The sequence below is a fragment of the Melitaea cinxia genome, chromosome 9 (assembly GCF_905220565.1).
Source record: "Melitaea cinxia chromosome 9, ilMelCinx1.1, whole genome shotgun sequence".
Lineage (NCBI taxonomy): Eukaryota > Metazoa > Arthropoda > Insecta > Lepidoptera > Nymphalidae > Melitaea > Melitaea cinxia.
Window position 1 is genome coordinate 3,420,129 of NC_059402.1, and position 22,654 is coordinate 3,442,782.

Below are 22,654 nucleotides of genomic sequence, written 5' to 3' on the forward strand. Positions count from 1 at the left end.
GGATGCTAGCCCGAATTTAATACATAAAAACGTCCATAATTTTGCTGTATTTCATAAAAAATATTGCTAAATATATAGTAAAACACTTTTTTTTAAGAGTAACTGCGGAGTTTTTACGATTTTTCTCAGTAGGATTTAAAATTTGTGGTAGGAATTTTGTGGTAGTTTCAATTTTAATTGTAGTTAATTAACTAAAACAATTTTATATTCATTGATTTCATAATTCACTTTATTTTTTTAACATTTCTCTCAGTAACCTACGAATCCAAAAGTTGTTCAAATTATTAGTAGGGGTGAAATAGGTTTTAGAGACGCGTCCATTTTAAGAAATTGCGCCGATTGTCATTTAGCATTTAGAAACTACCAATATTTTAACGTCACAGGCGCCGTAGTCACAAATGGACAACTGGCGTCTGCAACGTCGCCGATCAGGGGATTCAAAATAAAAATTGCGGTAAACTGCGTAAAATTAAAAGTGTTAATAGTAAAAAAAAGTTCAGCGATAACAATATATTTTAATTACTCTCAATTTTATTTCTTTTTTTACGTTTTTTTTTTTCGCTAGCCCTTGTCAAAATTCTCAATCATGCGCTCTGAGCTTTTTCTAAAGCGTTCTTTTAGAAATGCCAAATTAATTTGAATTTAAAAATCGCGAGAAGATAGCTAATTTCACATACGCCATATACTACGGGGATCGTGCGGATATGCTTGTTTATTAAATATTATATAAAATAATATTTTATAAATTAAATAGTAAAATTTAATATATGTGTAATAATATATAAATAAATAAATAATAAATGCCAGGTAGTTAGTAAAAGTTTCAAAGTTATATTTTTTTATTTTGTCAAATTGAGTTTAACGTGTACTTTGTTTCCTTCTAAATTCCTTATATATTATAACTACGTTTTTAATAACTCTATGACTAATGTGTTGTAACCTTGGTTTCATATGATAAAAAAGCGGCTTAATACCAATCATACGATTTGACATCAATACCTCGTACGATTTGACAGACTTTTTTTATATATGTATGTATTTAGTAAAAGAAGATTACACTCACTTAAATTACTGCCCTTAAGTGTTACTAATTATAGTTTTTTTTTTTTTTTTTTTTTTTTTTTTAAATCCGTTTCCGGATTATTTATGAAAAAGGGAATAATATATTCGAGCGTACGTTTTCTATAAAAATTATGTTTGATTTGTAATAAATCTTGTTAATTTATTATGACTCATTTTTATTTGAGTGTTTGAATTGAAATATTTTTCTGTTAATAACATATGTTTTATTTTAGTATGTATTGACATTACTTGCAGTAGTTAAATAAGTTGAAGGAGTTGTTTTTCGTATTTATCTGTTATACAAAATATTTGTACCCTACAATTGTTTTTAATGTTCTAAATTGAAGATGATAGATTATATCGACATATTATTTCAACGTAAGACCGTAGGTGCTTATTTCAAAAGATATAATAGATTTTATAAATTATATTATGATTATATAAGATTTATAATACATTAATAGTATTAGAAATTGAATTTTAGATCAATTTTTTATTTTTATCAAAATGTTGCGTATTTTGTCGAAAATATTGTTTATATTTCCTTTCCAACTGAGGTTAGTATCTATGTGATACCAAGGTAACGCTGAGTTTTAACAAAGTCAATAGCACTACAGCTACACAGTATACGAATTGTGAAAACATGTGCAGTAATGTGTATGATAAAATGTTAACAATATATTTTTTATTATTTTACTTTATTTTTTTAAGGTCAAGCTTTTTATCTTTGATTAATTTATTAAAGACGAAACAAATTACAATTATTAAAATGACTATTGAAAATTGTTTTTAAAACTAACTTTTACTAAATACCAATCCGTGTCATCCAACGTGTCGACATTCTGACTATAAAATATAAAATTGTCAACTCTTGCAACAGAATTTGACAAACTTATTTCATAAGAACGACTCGAACTCGTAATATTTAAATCAGAGTGTATTTATGTTCTTTGACGTCTTTACTGCGCTACTTATCTCGTTCAAACAGAACACTAAAACAACATGCTATCATAATTTAAAATCATTAATCAAATATTTAACAATTGATAAAATAAACAGAACCGTTCAAAAACCTGCTTGTGTGTGCTGATAACGAGTAGCATTACCACGTTACTTTCTAAAATAATATCTTATTTAATCTCTACTTATCTATACATCTATACAAGTAAATAAAATTGGAGTGTCTGTTTGTAATATCTCATATATGTGTATTTATTTTTTGTTAGAAAGAAGATATCCCAAGTGTGGTCCTATATAAGGAAATCAGGATCTGATGATGGAATCCCGGAGAAATCGAGGAAAACCCTAGAAAATCGTAGTGACGACTAGTGCGTTTGTTATTTTTTAACCGACTTCCAAAAAAGGAGGAGGTTCTCAATTCGACTGTATTTTTTTTTTTTTTTTTTTTTTTTTTTATGTATGTTACATCAGAACTTTTGACCGTGTGGACCGATTTCGACAAATTTTGTTTTAATCGAAAGGTGGTGTGTGCCAATTGGTCCCATTTAAATTTATTTGAGATCTAACAACTACTTTTCGAGTTATATCTAATAATGTGTTTTTACTTGACGCTTTTTTCGTCGGCCTACGTTGTATTATACCGCATAACTTTCTACTGGATATACCGATTTTGATAATTCTTTTTTTGTTGGAAAGGGGATATCTCTAGTTTGGTACTGTGATAAGGAAACTAGGATCTGATGATGGGATCCTAGAGGAATCGAGGGAAACTCTCGAAAATCCGTAATAACTTTTTACTGGGTGTACCGATTTTGATAATTTTTAATTTAATCGAAAGCTGGTGTTTATCATGTGGTCACATATAAATTTTATCGAGATCTGATAACTACTTTTTGAGTAATCTTTAATAACGCGTAGTTGCTTGACTATTTTTTCGTCGATCTACGTTGTATTACTTGTCGATGTAATTGAAGTCGGTTTTTTTTTCGTTTGCGAGCAAACACAATTATTTCGTCTACTTACGTTGTATTACTTTTCGGTGTAATGGAAGTCGGTTATTTTCGTTTGCGAGCAAACACAATTATTACTAAATGCATATGGGTGTATAGACGGTACATATAGCAAAATAGCATTTTTTTTCAATTTTCGTCTCTTTGTCTGTCTGTCTGTTTGTTCCAGATAACCTGTGAAACGGCAGAACCGATTTTGATGGAACTTTCACTGGCAGCAATAGCTGATATAATAAGGAGCAATTAGGCTACTTTTATTTTAGAAATGTATTTATTTTGTAACTCTGCGAACTGAACTATATTTTTTTAAATTCGACACGAACGAAGTCACGAGCGCAGCTAGTATTATATAAAATACCAATACAGGTTAAATTTATTGTAATGCGGCAAAATTTACTAATAAAAAATATGACTAGCCCGTTGGCGCAGGTTGTAGTGACAATGCTTATAACGTATATTTATATAAAATATATAAAAAATGTAGCCTATACCAGTCGGCTGTTACTTATAGCACAAGCATTAAGTTGTTTAACTTAGGAAGAGATGACCGCGTGTGTATGTTGTAGATATATATAGATATAGAAAAATAAAAAACAAATGAAAAAATATATAAAAAAGAAATATTTTTAAAAGGTTCTAAATCTAAAGGCACTTTGTTCAACTTAGTGTAATAAAAACATCAATATAATATTAAGATCACGAAATAAGGACCTTGTTGACATACACAGAAAATGAGTTCAACGATTTTGATCGTGAAGAATGTCGGTTCTTACAAACGTGTCAAACATTTTTTTAAATATCAATAATATATCTTATAAATGTCAATTTATCGACAATATTTAATAAATAACCGAAAACCGGCGCGAACTTGGGGAGGCCAATGTCCAGAAATGGACCGCAATAGGCTGAGCTGACTAACTGACTGACTGACTGACTTTTTATACTACTAATAATTCTAGTACTACAATTAATTGACTACTATTTATTCGTCTTTTTTACTTCTTTTTAACCGACTTCATTTTAATAATATACGTAATTATATATTTACGATACATTAACGATCCAACGTAATAAAAATCTCTTAATCATCGATAACGAACTACCTACAATATACACACATTACTAATATATTTGAAGAAGATAACTTATCGTAACATTGAAGGTGAATCAGCGACTAGTTTACACATAACCTGCTTTAAGATTATTATTTTTTATTAGAAAATATTGATGTTTATTTATATTGGCTATTCATGACAGTCGTGTAGTCGGAGTTTCACCTTGCTTATATTACTATTATGCTTGTATGATTCATACTTAGACGTTGGCTTGTAGCATCTCGTAATAAACAGGCTTCTAATTGCAAAATAACATAGTCATTTTACAGTTATAAATAACAAAATTAATGTCAACTTTTTAGCTTTCAATAATAAATATTCATTGCCTAAAAATGTATGTTTATTTTTATATTATACTAGCTGACCCCGCAAACGTTGTTTTGCCATAACACAAAATTTCAAATATTTTTCTCAATTTGATCGCAGCACCAACTCGGGACAAACTGAAATTAAAATAGAATAATATTTAATATTTGATGCTGCGATGGTAGCGCAGTCTACCGGATCCAATGTAAAACATTCCAAAATTAACAACTACTTATAAATGAAAAATTAGTTAAATAAACATTTTCCAGTGGACCAAATTGTGAATCTAAGCCATCCTCGAATCCCCTTGAACTCACACAAAAAATTTCATCAAAATCCGTCCAGCCGTCTAGGATGAGTTCAGTGACATACACACGAACACAAGAAATATATATATATATATATATATATATATATATATATATATATATATATATATATATATATATATAAAGACTAGCCGAATTATTTTTGTGTTGCAAATACATATATAGTAAAGTTTTCATTTCGCTCGTATTTCTCCGACTTGATTTATACATACTCTTATATTTTTACTGAATTATTTGTTCAATAACAATAAAATATAGCCTATATCAATCCTGAATAGTGTAGCTTTCTTTTAGTGAAAGAATTTTCATTATTGGATCAGTATTTGCGAAGATTACTCCCTACAAACAAACAAAGTTAGAAACTTTACCTTTTTATAATACCTTTATTAGTATAGATATGTATTACGATAAAATATATAATTACAAAATTTCTAATAAGGCTTAATTCTGAATTAGTAATAGCAAACGCCGCTAATTATTTTTCAACCAAATTGGAACTTCGTAATATTTCAAGATATAACGTTTTTAAGCAAAATGTGTTCTTTTTTAAATCTGACAGGTTCTCCTCGGACTACGCTCGTTTACAACAACATAAACTTTACAATCAATAATATAAATCAATGAATGTTGCTTTTTTAAAGGTTTATCTTGTTTATAAAATTTTAGTCAGTATTTACTTAAATAATTAACAGTCTGAAAATAAGTGTACGCATATTTTCAGTAGATAGTTAAATAGAGCAAAATATTATCCAATATTTTATTGAACTATAGGTCAGCAGGATATATCTCAAAATCTCAAAAGGCTCAAAATTGGGAGCAGCCCGTCTGGGGAAGTACCTTAACTTTACAGAAGATCATTGCTAAATAATACAACTCTCTAGGTAGCCAGAGCTTACGGGTAGGATCGGGGGTCAAAATCGTATTTTAAATACTCCTAGCAGTCGCATGTAGTCTTTGGTATTTGCACATGACTAGGCGGGCTATACGCTTGTTTGCCACTCGTGTCGTAGAGAAATGTTGCATAATGTTATCTAAATGAGTTACATGTTTCAAATATTACGCTATCTTGCTATTTTACTTATGATTTTAATTTTTTTTATTAAATCAGCCTGTAATATTCCACTGCTAGCCATAAAGAATATTTTTTTTTTGTTTAAAAGAAGGGATTACTTTAACCTAAAAACCTTTTATAGGTACTAAATAGCCTTTAACGTTCAATCTATCATCTACGTATGCGATCACGATGTGACATCGGATAAGTCAATGTACTCTCGCACAGATGTTGAACTTGTAACGCAGGCTTGTTGTCGAGCTGCAACTCTGCTTTTTTCTTATAAATATTTATTATTTTAATGACAGTGTACGAGTGCTGACACATGGCTTTAGTGCGCACGTACTTGTCGTGATGGTAACTATCTGTAATGTCATATACATTACGTCATCAAAATTAGACTTAGTACTATGTACACAAAGGACTTGTTAATTTAGCCTTAAGCTAATTAAAATTACGACATTTCTATTCGCATCTATCATCAAATCCTACAAAAAAAGACCTTTATTTTATTGGAGTGAAAAAAAAATTTACGCCTTCAATCCTTATATGTTCTCAGAAAGTAAAACATGTTTTCCTGTAACCATTGTATAGAACTACAGTATATTCGCGTTAAGAAAAGTTGTACAGGAAATACGCCCCACTCCACAGTTTAACCTTCAGACAATAAATATGAGTCTTTTGTCAATTTTAAAATACTCGTAGGAGGATAGAATATAGAAGTTAGATACTCTTGATCTTTTGATATTACCATCGTAAACTTTCCTTATATTTGTTATCTTAAATACTCCTTATCAACATTTAGGGATTTAAAAGTTTATTAGATGTCCTTAACTGTCATAAATTTAAGACTGTAGTTCAGATAAACATTATCTTGCATCTTAATTTACTTAATATTTACTTTCTGTTGTTTCAGATCGGATAAATGCTGACGCTACGAACAAGCCAACGTTAGCACAGCCAAATGCCAAGACCGTTAAATATTTATACTACAAATATTCGATTACTACGAGATTTTGTTATCTTTAAATTTATTATTACTTTATTTATTAAAGTTTGAATATAAATTTAATTATAACGAAAATGAATGGATAGATGATGTCTTATTTTATAGAAGAATAATATTTTCACAGCCCACAAAATTATTTTGAAATTGTAATCTCGACCGCCCAGATCAGTCTCCATCGTGCCCTTTTCATCTTACAATGACATTGGCAAAATCATTGGTTCTATTTTAACATCATTTTTAAATTTTCGAATAAGTGATTTTTTTTATTGAAATCATAAAAAGGGTTAATTATTAGGAATTTTAAATAGTACAGTTCATTAATTTTTTTATTTTATTTGAGTGATGATTGTTATTCTGTTTTAAAATATTGTATTTTTTAATGTGATATAAGTTTATAAGACTATAATATTCAAGGCGTATAATTTATTAATATTGATATTGTATAATTTATAAAAATTAGTATATAGAATTTTAGAATATTTCAGTAATAATTGTAATGCCATTAAAATACTTGGTTTTCCTCTTATAGCAAAATTTAAGAAAAAGCTAAAAATTTAATGAAAAGTTGTAATTTATAACGTAAATAACGGTTTGTTCTATTTTATGCAGGTATGATATGTTTTATAGGTGTATTTTATACCAAGCCGTCTTAAAATATAGCCTCCTTGAATGATAGGCTTATAAAACATAGTATTTAAAGTTTACCAGGCTTTAGCAACTTGAATACTTGTCAATTTCTTTTACCATATTATGTACGCTAGTTGTAAGACTACCATTGTTGATATACTGAGATTTAAAAATTTTAATTGTACTGAGTAATACTTTTACGTCATTTCATACTTTAATAACTTTTTTCGTCTATAAAATTAAAACAATATGTTTAATTAACAGAACAGTTACAATTAAATTATTTAAAAAAAATATTATAAAACTTATCTTAAATTGGTGGACATGGAAAAGATAAATTTAACAGAAAATAAAATAACATTAAAGAGCTTTATAGTAGAGAGGTATATTGTAACTATAGCACTTATTTCTATATATTGACGTAACTTATGTTTTAAAATTGTTTCGTAAAATGAGCTAAGAATTATCTGGAACTTTTTCTATATTCCTAGCTCATATTTTATTCTCTTCATATCTTTAGCCAGTAACTCATTTGTAGATAGCTCACTTTACATCAAACGGCTAAGAGAAGAATAAGTCTTTATTTATTATACATTTTCATAAAAAAGAGGATATTTCAAAATTTATCATTCAACTTCTTGAATTGCATGTATGTATCTCAAGATTGCCAAAAAAAAAAATTCTAAAAAAATAATATAAATGTGCCAAAAGAGAGAGAGAGAGAATGTTAGTCAATAGAGAATAGTCAGTAGTTTATTTGAGTCTCTCTAACTTAGATATAATTAAAAAGTTGTAGTCAGGCGTGAGCGAAGTGGGCCCTCGTCTATACCTTAGCATTTAAGGGGCTTTGCAATGACTCCTTTGCCTGACTTTATTTACCATAGATAAAAAAATAATTTATTTTATTCAGCAGGGCTCCAAAAATTTATTTACGTTTATTCATCTCACGTATAATTACAAATATAACAAGTTAATTTTCAGCAATAAAGGCATACTCTCTAACTCAGCTATAATAATAAATTTAATAAAGAACGTCATAAATCAAAAAACGTGGTTGTTTGAGACCTCACAGGAAGCCCTTCTTAAACGAGACTACGAAGATTTTATCTATCTTTAAAGACTGCGACACTTAGATTGATAGGATCCGGCATTTGGGTAGATATTTGGAAGGAAATAATGGGGGCATTCGACTTCGTCCATGCCATTAGACCCCGCTACATATCTATGTAATTATGTGTATACAAATAAAGTAATTGAAATAAGTGGATGTGTCCTTGAAATTCCTATAAATGTATTTTTGGAAATTTAATATCTTCAATTGTAAATGTAAATTTTATGACGAATAAAAATGTAATTTCAACAGTTTAAATAAAGAATGTTGAGTTTTATAAAGGTTTTTATTTATTTTTTTAACTACTATCATTAAATACGACACGTTGGTGCAGTGGTGGCAAATAATCCGTTGATAGTTGCGGGTTCAGCTCCCGCATAAGATTAAATTGCATAGGCCAAACAGATGTTTGTTTTCGTCTGTGGGTTTGAGGTCATCTTGTGTTGTATCTGGAGTCCTGGTAGAGGACACACATCCTGCTGGGGGCTGTTGAGTGTGAGTTGAGTGTGAGGCGTTTGTTAACTTAAAAGGGTTGAAATTTTTTGCAAATAAGGATTATTACATGTAAAGAATATTACAAAAGCTATTTTTTATCTATATGTTTATATATTAATAGTTATCATATAATAGTAATAATCTTAAATTTGCTTCAAGTCGACTGTAATATAAAAATTATATATATATATATATATATATATATATATATATATTTGCTTGAAATATACAATTTCAATTGAAAAGTTTTTTGTTTGTATTACTTTCCCGTATTATATAATTTGAAATATATAATGTTATAATTTATTCAACGTGAATATTAATTACATATTATGACGTATCTGATTTATATGCAAAAAAAATGTTCAAATTGTTTTATTTATTTTATTTACTGGGATACATAAAAATATAAATTACAAATATCAGTAACATGTCACATACAGTTTTACCGGATCTCAGTGTCGTTGACATTCAAGTTAATATTAAGATACATAATTCCAATATCGTATATACACAAAAAAAAAATGTATAGAAAAAAACCGTCAGCTCCGGACCATGTCCTAGATTTACTAGGCAGTCACGTGATTCGATTTGTAGTTCTAATGATAAATCGCCCGTGGGTATTATAATGAATTTTTTATAAAAGGCATGGGCATTTTGGGCTCGTGGATGTTAATTTTAAATAAAAAAAAATCACATATATAACTCGATCAATGTACATAACTAAGGTATTACAAAATCAAACTACTTATAATCTCATAATAATTTAATACCTTAAACATAGTATTAAGTCTAATACAAACACTTAAATCTATCACGATTTACACTTAGTGAGTCCAGGACCTATACAACTGGCGTACGCAATAGCGTGAGGTATGAAATTTTGTTCATAATTTCCAGTAAAGAGATGAGACCAGGGACCCTTGGCGAAAACCGCTACATCCTCGCCTCCATGGGTCTCTCGAGCTAGCGGAGCGAGTGATGGATATGTGTAGTTTAGATCATCTAAAATAAAGGATATTAATTAAAATAAGAAATACAATACTTACTAAAATTATGATAATTAAATAATAATAAAAATTATTATTAAATTACTAGAATATTCTTTATGGTTCACTACAAATACATTACAAATAAAGCTACATACATATTATGAAGTAAAATGGGCGGACTTATAGCTAATTAGCCATTTCTTAAAGACAACCCAACACTATTACCCATTATAAATGCAGATATACACTAGAGCACCACTATTCTTATTTCCAGAAAACGACTCACTTTAATTTTTTCATATTAAATAGTTTATAAAAATACATTAAAACCGCTGAGACTGCAGTGACTGCAACACTAGGATTTCCTTTGTTGCTAAATTTTGAGAAAATTTGGTACATTTACTTAAGGCGCTTACCTATGCTATTCAACATTATGATTAGAAATCAAATATTAAAACTTAGAAAATTAAATATTTAAAACGATTTTTAGTGTAAGAGATCAATAAATACTTTAGTAAAACTATACGAGGAAGGTCGCAGCAAAAAGGAGAGCTCGTCTGGGGAAGTATCGCAATCTTAAAGAAAATCGCAGCTCAGTTATGCTGTTCTCAAGTTCCTTTGGTGGGTGAAATAACTCTAGCATAGCTCCTGAGTAGGCTTAGGGTTACTTAAGTTAATTTGATCAGCCATCAGTGTAGTCCTTGTGGATCTCCCCACCGTGCCTCGGAGAGCGCGTTAAGTTGTCGGTCCCGGTTGTTATCATGTACACCTGATAGCGATCGTTACTCATAGTAAGGAATATATTCGCCAACCCGTATTGGAGCAGCGTGGTGGATTAAACTCTGATCCTCCTCCTACATAGGGAAAGAGGCCTATGCCCAGCAATGGGTACAGGCCGAAACGTAACTACATTCAATAATTCAATTGCTCTTTCACGCAAAAACTGCTTAAGTGATAATAATAAAACTTGTTACGATAGCTGGAGATCTAAAACAACACAGGCTACTTTTTACCACAACATTTCCATCTTATCCAAAATTACGTGAAGGAAATTGCGAGGAAGACAAACTGAAATTATTGGCAAAGGCAATTTCAAAGAGCACTTTATGATGTGTTACAGTAATAGTAAATATATAATGAAGGTCATGAAGGTGACCCGACTACTGGTATGTATTTGGACAGAAGTCCAATAGATATCAGTTGCAATTTGGTTTAGAGGTTCGCACCGAGAAACGCTTATTGTCTCTCTGAATGAATTTCAATGTGCAAAAATTATTTTTCATCAAAAATAACTATCTTACAATACTTACTCATATCATCCAGAATCAGATTATGTCTTCTAAATCCATGATTAGGCTTATAGCCGGGACCGTTCGCGTAACTGAGAGTGCTGTACGGTAAGTTGTCTGACGTATTAAACTGAAATGTGCAATTGAAACTTTAGTCCTTTTATGCTGGAGTTTGTCACGTTGTTGGAAGTAATGTTCTGAAATTTGCTAAATATGTAGCACTTTAATAAAATTGTGACGCTTATTTTTAAGTTGATAATTGCGCTACGTTAATAGAATTATGTAAATGATGTTGTTATTATGAAACAACTTATGTTAGGACAACATCGAAAATTCAAAACAAAAGTTTTATTGAATATGAATAAGAAAGGTTTTAACATAATTATGCACATTTCATAGGCAGTTATAAAAAGATTAATATTTTTAACAGACTTATTATATATATATATGTAAGATATTCATCATCGTTTTAGAATTTACTTTAAGATATATTGCTGTTACTTCTGAGTGCAAATAATGTTACTTTGTTTTAAATTCTAACAGTAGTTGTGACCAAATTGATGTTGTTTTTAATTTCCTTAGCTTTGTTTGCCAAATGAACGAATTTTATTGATAGAAAACAGCAAATTGGTTTATAGTAATACGTAACTACAATAAATACAATTTTTTTACTGAATGATTTTTTACAGCGACAGTTTAAAAATCGATATAAAATACCTTAGGACTTGCAAGTCCCAATATATCAGCACCCCTTTTGCTATAACCACTGTATGTCATGGTGTGACTGTGATCTGACGTCACCACTACTAGGGTATCTTCAAGATTCACCATTCTTAAAGCAATTTCTACAGCCTTCGCTAATTCTGCCGTTTCGTCTAAGGCCTTGCGAGCTTTTGTCTCATGATGAGCTGTGTCTATTCTTCCTCCTGAAATAAAGTATTCGTTTATCTTATTAACAATATCTTTAACAGTATTATGATTATAACAATGTCTTTATTACACAGTTTTAGACCTCTTTTTGACATTTATATCCTTTTTATTATTCTTAAATGTATCAATGACTTTTCATACAGTTAGGTCGGCAGTTAGCTCTGGTTATCTCAATCGCCATGAAAACACAACACTCCTTGAGAGCAGAATTAGTTAGCTGTGATCTTCCGTAAGGTTCAAGTTCTTACCCAGAAAATTTACTTGCTTAGTATTTTTGTCTTATACCTACATAAAATGCATAACATACCTTCAATAAATAAGAAATACCCTTTCCTGTTTTGCGACAATAGCTCAATAGCTTTCTCTGTCATTTCGCTTAATGTGGGATCATCTTCCTCAGCTTCAAGATGATAAGGCATGTGGTCAAATGAGAATAAACCTAGTATACTATCATATTCAGTATTTAATTTTTCTAGATCTTGTTTATTGTATATATATTTCGGCCTGAATCCGAAGCTTTCTTTTTTAAGAAGCCATTCCCTTATGAGGTTTCTGCCATCGGTTCTAATTCCATAATGACCATGTGGATCTATTTCTGTTGAGGGGTAAAAGTTTTTTCTTCCGCCGCCAAATATTACCTGTTGTGCAAAGATATTTCATTGGTAAAAATAGTTTTCTGCATACTTGTTAAAGCCGTAACAATTTCGAATGGTGAATTTTATTTATAGCTCAAAAATCTTTAGATACAGTCTACACTTTCTTAATGCCGTTTTAAAAATGATCTTTAAATATTTATTTATATTTGAATATGGCGCATGTTTAAAGAATGTAATTCAAAAAAGTTTTAAGATTTGTTAGATTTTCATTGATTTTACATATTTTTATGGCAGGTTTTGTTTATAATAAAATTCCTGAAAAATTCGCTAGAAAATTCGAAATAGCTGATGGCACTGTGATTAATTAAATTAATGAATGAAAAATGTAACGTTAGCTTAAATAGCTCTATTGTTTCGAGTTTTCATTAAAAATAACCTAAACTACCAAAGAGAGGGACATCTCAAACAGCTAATATTTGATGTATTATGCAATAAATGGTATATAATTGTGAATGGACGAATCAAAAATAAAAAATATACAATGTTTGTATAGATGGACCAATGTTATATTTGTTACTCTTTTATAGATAGATAGAACTGATGACGACGAAACTCATTACGTAGTTAGAGATCTGATTAATTGTTTAATTCATAAGTCAAGGCACTGATATTCTTATTACCTCAACTCGACTAATAAAGAAGAATTTGTATGAATGTAGAGTCGTTTTTGTCATCTTCAAATATCAAATCATGAAATAAATTTGTTACCAGAATTGGTTTAGTAAATGTATGACAAATTTTAATAAATTGTTACGAATTTGGTGACTGAAATAATTGAAAAAAAAAGCAAATAACAATTTTTCATAATGTGACGACTGAAATAATGAAAATTAAAAAAAAATATTAATTAAATTTATTCTAAAACACTAAAAAATACAAAATAATATAATTGCTTACGTACTATTTCAAAGTCGATGTTTAATAATACATATTTTTATATTTTTATATTTTGATTATAAAACAATTGACAAAAATTGGCAAAACCAATGAAACATGAATGTAATGTTTTTTTTTTCCTTTTTAAAGGTTAAAAAATTAAGTATTGTTAGTATATCTATTAATTCACATAGAGTAGAAATAGGTAGTTCAAGTTTTCTAATAAATATGCAATAAATGTGTATACCAACTTGATTTGAAGGAAAAACATAACCAACATTTTGAAATTTCCATACATAGTATGACTAATTTTCGGATCACGGAAAATCTAGAAGGATTTGTATTATTCATCAATACTTACACTTTCTAATTATACAAGAATCATCAATTTAATAAGGATTTAAATTTTAAGATTTTTAGATTTTTAGCTGTGCCCACGACTTCGTACGAGTGGAATTTAACAAAAAAGTTATTGTTCAAATGGAAGAGTAATAAAATAAATAGATTTTTAAAATAAAAGTAGTTACTCCTTACATCAGCTATCTGCCAGTGAAAGTCCTGTCAAAATGGGTCCAGCCGTTTCAGAAATTAGCCGGAACTAACAGACAGACAGACAAAAATGTAAACAATGTTATTTTAGCATTCGTTCATATGCATTTAGTAAAAAAAGGTTATTTTAATATTACAAACAGACACCCCAATTTTATTTATTTGTGTAGATGTATAGATATAGATAGTAGTCAGATGATGCAAAACTTCCAAACGACTGCACCAAGGAGGATTATTTTTATTATTCGAACAAGATTCGCATTCGCAAAGAAAATTGAAAAAAAATCTTTACAATCACGAAAAACAATAAATGTGGTACTTCCAAAGTGTTCCAGGTAAGCTAGTTTTACATTAACGATCGTGCATTTACGTATGTAGTTACGTGTTAAATTTAACACTTCGTATAATACAGCTTCTGACTACTAACAGTTTACTAAGAAATAGACAAATAAAATACATCTTAACCGATCGAATACTATGTTAAATTACGTTCGATGCATGTTAGCGTACGTCACTACAATAGCCACTATATCCGTCACGAATCAATTAATCATACGTTAGAATATATGTAATGAGTTAGCCAGTGAATCATCATCAACTACTTTTTTCAAACCAGGATGGATTTTTTTAATACAAAATACCTTAATGTAACAAAAATATATTTTTTATTTAATTGCAATATCCACTATTGGGTAAAAAAACTCTTTCTCCATATAGAAGGAGATTTGGAGCTCAATACTCTACGCTGCACAAGTGCAGATTAGCGGATAATTCCCTACTGACACACGACGACTTTACATGCCCTTCGATACACGAGGACATACACTCAGATTTTCTTAAGACTTAACAGAATATGCGGCTCATAATTCAAACTAAGTTTGAACCTGCCAAAGCGTGCCTGTATTTTTTTTAAAAAAATAGGTGGAAGCAGTAGGCCAAGCTTACACAATACATCAACATCACCAGAAACTGTACAATGTACATGTGTTATAATATCGGAAAGAATAAGATTTAAATTTTTTTTAGTAGCATTCGTAATGAAATTACACTGAGTCAAGTTATTATTTAAAAAAAAATTGCTGCTGGGGTATCAACAAAAACCCACGAATCCTTGCAATCACTTTGCCAGTTAGTAATGATCTTAGAACATTTTCTTTTAATATAGCTATGATGCTAAGACGCTATCGTTATCACGTTTTTTCAATAATCTATTTAAAGCACAGTCTCTGCTGCATACATTATATCTTTCATTAAATAATTCCGAACTATTAACACAATTGCTTAGCCATGCCTCCATCAGTATAATTATATCAGCACTACAGGTCACTAGGCAGCATGGAAACATTGTTTTTTTTCTTGATCTTCTCACATTCTGATAGTAAAAGCTAATGGACGAGAATTTTAAAACTAAATTAATGTACAGCTTATTTTAAGATCAATTTCCCAAATAAACTAATTTCTTTAGTATTTTGTTGTCAGAAGTATGTTTCTTGTGCATTATTATTTCTGATCCAAACGTATTTGTAATGAACTTCCTTCAATTTGAGTCTGGCTGCAGCATACAGGCTTTGTCCGTTGGGGAAAGATGTTATGAGATGTAAATAGAGGAAGAGTTATATCGATTTGTAAATGATGTGGTTTTGAGATTACCGTTTTTATAAGGTATGCCCAGTTAAATTTAATACTAGCGATAGCAAAGTGTCATTAGTGTGCTATTTTTGAAATTGCACCACCATAGCACGTGGACGAGGGCTAGATCTACAATATTCAGCTGTCCGTATGCATCTGACTACATCATTTTGAGCAATATCATATCCTACCACAGTACTCAATTTACTCACAATATTCAACAGGTCCTCGTTTTTATTTTATGGTTTGCACTGTATACTACATTACTCGAACGAGCTCTTTGTTCCATTTATTCAAATTGAGTAGTAATGTCGCTTATCGCAGTGCGCATTGACAGATGTTCCTCCTCCAGATTTTTGATAATGATAAATGTGTTCTTATGATCCTTTACGCGACGCGTTGGCGCAACAGTCACAACACTGGTTTGTGGCTGTTGCGCTGGCGGTTGCGGGTTTGATTCCGTGTCCAGTCTTGGTGTTTCTGCCGTCTTTGTGAGTCTCCCCATCGTGCCTCGGAGACCACGTTAAGTTGTCGGTCCCGGTTGTTATCATGTACGCCTGATAGCGATTGTTACTCATAGTGGAGAAGATATCCGCCAACCCGCATTGGAACAGCGTGATGAATGAAGCTCTGATCTTTCTCCTAGATGGGAAAAGAGGCCTATGCCCAGCTATGGGAAATTACAGACTGAAGTGATCCTTCAACCAGTCTTTATATCAATTGCTTAAAAAAGATAAAGAACTCTTTATGTCTTTCACTTCATCGCACAGCGATTGCAGCTCAATGTTGAAAACATGCGACACCATAGTTTCCGAATTCTTGATAATTCCTTCAAGACGAGAAGAGACATCTACAGTACAGAACTTTTAAATTTCAAACAACCTAAAGCTAATCTTACGCCTTATAAATAAGCCATTTTCCTAATAAAATATATAACTAAGCAATGTTATATATAATTAAATTCATTACATTATTTGATTATGTAACCGAAAGAGGAAAAAACACCAATAAGTCGACAACAAGTCGGATCTGATCTATGATAAGTATATTAATTTCGCACACCGAAGCCCGAGGCACGCGTGTTCTTAAATTCATACTAAGGCCTGATTATTATGACACTCGCACAGAATATATAATGTTTTTGCTTTACATTTGTTTGTGAATTGACGAAAATAAGCAAAGTATGTAGAGTTTTTCTTTCGAGGAAATCAATATATGCCTAGTAGAGCAGAATTTAAATTTGCTTTTGATAGTAGTATTCTTGTGTAGTACAAAAATACCGGAAAACTTACGTCAATGCTACTGCCCACCCTTCCCCTGACAAGTTGACTCGCTATGTCCTCGCAACGAAGGCCATGTCTTGGCATGTCTGCGTCCGCTTCCCATTTCCTATCAGCCGAATGAGCGTAGGCCGCAGCCGGAGTTGCGTGAGTAACTCGCGTTGTTGTTACTATGCCTGGAAATAGTATATGTAATTCTTAAAATTTGATTTAATACAGAAAATGTAGAGTAGTTAATAATAACAAAAGATCAATAAAATAAACCGTTCTGATGTGTGCGTTTAGTGATCTAAATACAGACAACTACTTAAAATTATGAACTAATATTATAGAATGAACATTTTCTTTGTATTAAATCGGATATCTAAGGATTGATACATTAATTACTCAGGCTTAAAATGAGCTATGGAAACATCACACTCAGTGTTTAGTTTTACACACAGTCCTCGGTAAAAATTTTATAATTTTAAAAATAGCATTTGCACATACACACATCACGTTTCATTGCTAAAACTGTCAATCGGTCTTCAATATATTTAAATTTATTGGCAATAAAACAACAAGTTCATCTAGTATTAAAATGCCACCTGTAGATTTGCCAGCTCGTTGAGCCCAACTCATCAAACCAGTGACTGAGTTGGATGAATTTCTTTGCCCCTCGCAATCACCACGTTTTACGACAGCACTGAGTCCCACTGTCCCACTATTGGCCTTGACTCCCGAGAGATAAGCTGTACCGCTACACGCTGAGTCTGCTACGTTACTGTCTACGCAGTATGTCTGAAATATATAATTGTTCATATCATTTAACAATATCAATACCTAATATGTTCTAAAATCCAAGCTAGACACGATCTTCATCCATATTTTTAATGGATAAAAAATATTTTATATCTATTTTTATTATACTTATTTAAATTAAACCGCAAGCGAGTTGTCTGAGCAATTTCTGGCCAGTAATTCATTTCAAATTGAAACTTTTTATTAAAAATTACAGTTCTAAGATGAAGCCTAGGTAGTGTACAACACTACCACCTAAAAAAAGAAAATTCAATAAATTTGATTTAACTGTAACTGTAACTGTGTAGTTTTGTTGATCACTCCACTTTGAAAAATTGAAAAAATAACCTAACCTTAGCTAATCCAGTGAAGGGAAAGGTCTCGAAGCTCAATTTAACTTCTTCACCCAGGTGCCCATACTTTCTGCCAAGGTAGACCCTGGTCGCGGCCAGGGTAGCGATGCTCATGCCATCTCCAAGGAAAAGGATTACATTTTTAGCGACATTGGTGTTTAGAAACGTTGAGATCTGAAATTCAGAATTTTAATAATCAATAAAGGCCTTATACTCAACGGCCACAAAAAGCAATCCAGTGTCAGGGATCCGGAGAGACATATTACTCTATCTATCTGTTTCTTTTTAGTTTCACTATCTCTATTATATGTCTTGTTATTATTGTCTACATTTGGGTACTTTTTTAATTCCAATATGCGCTTTCGAATGCCACATGTGGTTGTGGACAAGCGTCTGACCACGCCTTCTTTTTTTTTGAGCGACACTATCAAGACACATATGATATGTTATGTCTTCAATTAAATATATTTGAAATAACCACCAATAAAAATGGCCAACAAAAGACAATAAAACGTTAACAGGTTTTTGTTGTAGTCACAGCAACAGGTTGAGTCGTAGTTTCATTCCCATGACATCCCATTACATATGTTTGTATAGCCTATACAGAAATTTGGCCTTACATAATCAATTGTCAATTTTTGTTTTCATTTTGATCGGATTCTCTAATTTTAATATCTACATTCAAACGACATCTACTTTGCAATTCTGACAAGATATAAGGTATCGGTAGATCTCCAAATAAAATTCGAAATAAAAAGTATCAGTAGTCTCAGTCAATTCAGCGTATTGCAGTCCACTACTGGACATAGGCCCCCCAAGTTTGCGTCAGTCATACCTACATTGGCAATCTTACGTAGATCGTCGGTCCAGCGGGCCGGAGGACGTCCGACACTGCGTCGACCAGTGTCTACGCTATGCGGTTACTGCTACTCTCCTACAATGCTAAGTTTTGACGAGAAAGAGTTCTATCCAATTTACAAGCAAAATAATTGACTTGGAATTATTCTAAATTTCTTATAATTACCTTCGCTTGTAATGCAAACTGTGCTTGCATCTTCCAATGATCTTTGTTCTTTTCATCAAACAACTGTTTTGTTAGTTTATCTGTAAGTAAAAATATTTCAAAATGTATACATTTTTAAATAATAGGAAGATACAAAACTACAATATTTGCACACCAATACAAAATTGACAAAATACAGAATTACATTTGTAATGTTACAAATAAACACAATAATACAATAAAATACAATTTAAGTAAATTTTTAGTTAAAAATATTTAAGTAATGTTATTTTAATTTATTTTTGATATTTCTATTTGAAATATTTTTGCACAAATCTAACGGTAGGTTGTTAATTAGTCAAGGCACAATATAAGCCGTTGTACGCTCACCATACATATTGTTAGCGCGTACGTAGTTGTATCTCAGTGATCGCCCGTGTGCATACAGAATGTTCAATAATATTATTTAACGATATATCAAAAAATTGTTCTTTAAGCAATATAAAATCTACTTTGGAATGTACTAGTAAAATTTTATAATGCTTATATATATATATACACTACTTACAAAAGTTTCTTAAAAATCAAGATATCAACTTCATTACCGCGGTAATTTTTTAGATTTTGCAGCTAAACATGACACAATTAGGCATTCTCTACATTAGATTAACGACCAAAAAACTGAATTAGGCAGTATCTAAAAGCATAGTGACTAACCAGATGGCGCAGTGGGCAGTGACCATGATTTTTGCTTTTGAGTTTGATTCCCGCCCTAGTCTGGATGTAATATTTGTATATTATTTATATGCATATTTATAAAAAAATATAAAGCCATGTCAGTCGACTGTTACCGACAATACAAGCATTAAGGTGCTTATCTAAGGAACAGACGATTTTTTATTGCCCATTCCTTAGTCAGGAGGAGTCGACTCGTGATGTCTTTTTACTGTCTCAGTTATAATACACATATAAAATAATCGATACAATATATTATAATGATCACAATAAACAAGATATTAACAATTAATTTCCCCACAGCTCACAGTACCTACAAGGTTACGAATCATTTAGAAAATATGTAACGATTTCCAAACAACCAGTTATTTATTACGTGAGGTTGTCCAACTTACCTTGACCTCTTAGGAAAATTCAAATAGTTAAATACTTAAGATCACGAAATATACTCTTATCACGATATCTTGAACCTATCGCAGTAAAAATATTGTTTCATTTATATATTACTTAATATTTTTTTTAATAATTAAATTATTTATTTAAATAAATAATTTTAAGAGTTTTAAATTAAATGATTCGATGTATTTTTTAATTAACAAAATGACAATTTGACTAAATTGTTACGTTTTAATAACTTGTTAATCATACGTTTCAATTAAATTAATTGCTTTAAATATATTGTAACAAAAACGTCTGTTCTGTCTGGGTAAGTAACCAGGATTCAGCTTGTAATATCTCACTACTGAGAATAGAACGGTCACCAACCCGCCTGCCCCGCGTGGTGACTATGGGTAAAACACATGAGTTCACGCCATTTTTGGCGCGAACTTGTGGAGGCATATGTCTAGCAGTGGACTGCAATAGGCTGATGTGTGTGTGTGTTTGTGTGTGTGTGTGTGTGTGTGAATAGGCCTCTTTCAACATGTAGGAGAGAGATCTGAGCTTAATCTACAACGAGCTTAATTATCCACTGCGGTGTGATGAATAGTTACAGAAAATTCATGTTTATTGTCTACATACACACATACAGGGCTTTCATACGAAAGCACAGCACTGGCTGTTGCGCTTGTCGAGGATTCGAAAGTCGCTCTTGACAAATATTATTGGTCATATAGATGTTTGTTTTGGTCTGGGCGTTTGTGCTTGTGTTTTGTGTGTGTTTTCCGGACCCTCGTCACAAAAGATAATCCTAGTGGAGGCCGTTGAGTGTTAAGCGTTTATTATTTACTAGCTGTGCCTGCGACCTCGTCCGCGTGGTATTTAAGCAAAAAGTTATTGTTCAGTTCGCAGAGGTTATAAAATAAACAAATGTCTAAAATAAAAGTAGCCTAAGTTATTCCTTACTACACCAGCTGTGAAAGTCCCGTCAAAATCCGTCCAGCTGTTTCAGAGATTAGCGGGGACAAACAGACAAAATTCATATGCATTTAGTAAAAAGCGGTTACTTTAATATTACATACAGACACTATAATTAAATTTATTTGTAAAGATAATATTATTTTTCTACACATACACATAAAACGTATTGTATACACATCACCCACATCAGACCCAAATATTTGTATGAATACAAACATCTGTTCCGTGTCGGTATAAAACCAAAACCAATGTACCAAAAAGATACAAGTTAAGAGGATGTAACCACTTCATCAGAGCAGTTGTCTAATAATTGTAATAGTAAAACACAATTGTAGCGTCCAAGTTCACAAAGTAATAAATTCTAATATATTTGGGTATACACATCAATACGTGTAACGTGCAGCACCTCGGTTTTGCGACCCTGGCCTTCTTGAGATTCTGGTAACGCTTGATTGACTTCGCTTGACGTTGCTATTTTGTAATTGGTTCTTTATTAAAATTATGTTGTTATAGATGAGGTATTGTTTATTAGACTTTAATTGTTATTGGGACCATATAATTTTTTTATATTTCGTTAAATTTATTTTGATAATTTAACATGCATCTGGATTAATGCATTGTTTTTGTTGAGATTAGCTACAGCAGGAAAGCCTACTCAAAATCTGAAGCAGCCCGAAGAGGAAAGTACTTAAACCTTATATTAGATCACAGCTAAATAGCACTGGTTTTAAGAAGTGTTCTGTTTCTGTTGTGAGTAAGGTAGCCAGAGCTCCTTGGAAAGGTCAGGTTTAAAGTCACCAACGCGCTTGCAGCAAGCAAACGCCAGCTTATAGAAAAGCTATGGTAGTCACAAGAAGCAAAAACTTTGTACCCTTTTTTACGAAAATTGCGCGGACGGAGGAGTATGAATTTGTGCACACTTATAGTTTATATAGAGAAGGAATGCTTATATATTTTTTTCATTTATGCATAAAAATATATTAAATCTATAGAGAAAAATAAATACGCACACTACCATATTTTTGACACATCACGCATATTATCTCTTTTGTTGATTGTCAAAGTCTGTAGTCAAATTGAAATATTAAAAAAAAGATACTTTATTTTCATAGCTTTTTAGTTTTCTTTAATTAAACATTTTAATTATG

General features: G+C 31.1%; 1 protein-coding gene across 1 annotated transcript; it reads right to left on the reverse strand.

Moving 5' to 3' along the window:
• Window positions 1-9,826: 9,826 nt before the first annotated feature.
• LOC123656448 (membrane-bound alkaline phosphatase-like) lies at window positions 9,827-19,490 on the reverse strand. Its single transcript, XM_045592131.1, has 8 exons — window positions 19,434-19,490; window positions 18,410-18,583; window positions 17,864-18,056; window positions 17,289-17,452; window positions 12,594-12,924; window positions 12,074-12,282; window positions 11,378-11,486; window positions 9,827-10,080 (listed from the first exon to the last, which is right to left on the reverse strand). Exons 1-8 carry the CDS (start codon window positions 19,461-19,463, stop codon window positions 9,890-9,892), a joined length of 1,401 nt encoding a protein of 466 aa, XP_045448087.1. The 5' UTR covers window positions 19,464-19,490; the 3' UTR covers window positions 9,827-9,889.
• Window positions 19,491-22,654: the final 3,164 nt, after the last annotated feature.

Coding starts and splice junctions, on each gene's coding strand:
- LOC123656448 (XM_045592131.1), bottom strand. CDS start 19,463: ATGCAAGCACAGTTTGCATTACAAGCGAAG. Junction 12,283..12,593: donor GTATTTCTTATTTATTGAAG/GTATGTTATGCA, acceptor ACTTTATTTCAG/GAGGAAGAATAGACACAGCT. Junction 10,081..11,377: donor TCTGATTCTGGATGATATGA/GTAAGTATTGTA, acceptor CCTTTATTTTAG/ATGATCTAAACTACACATAT.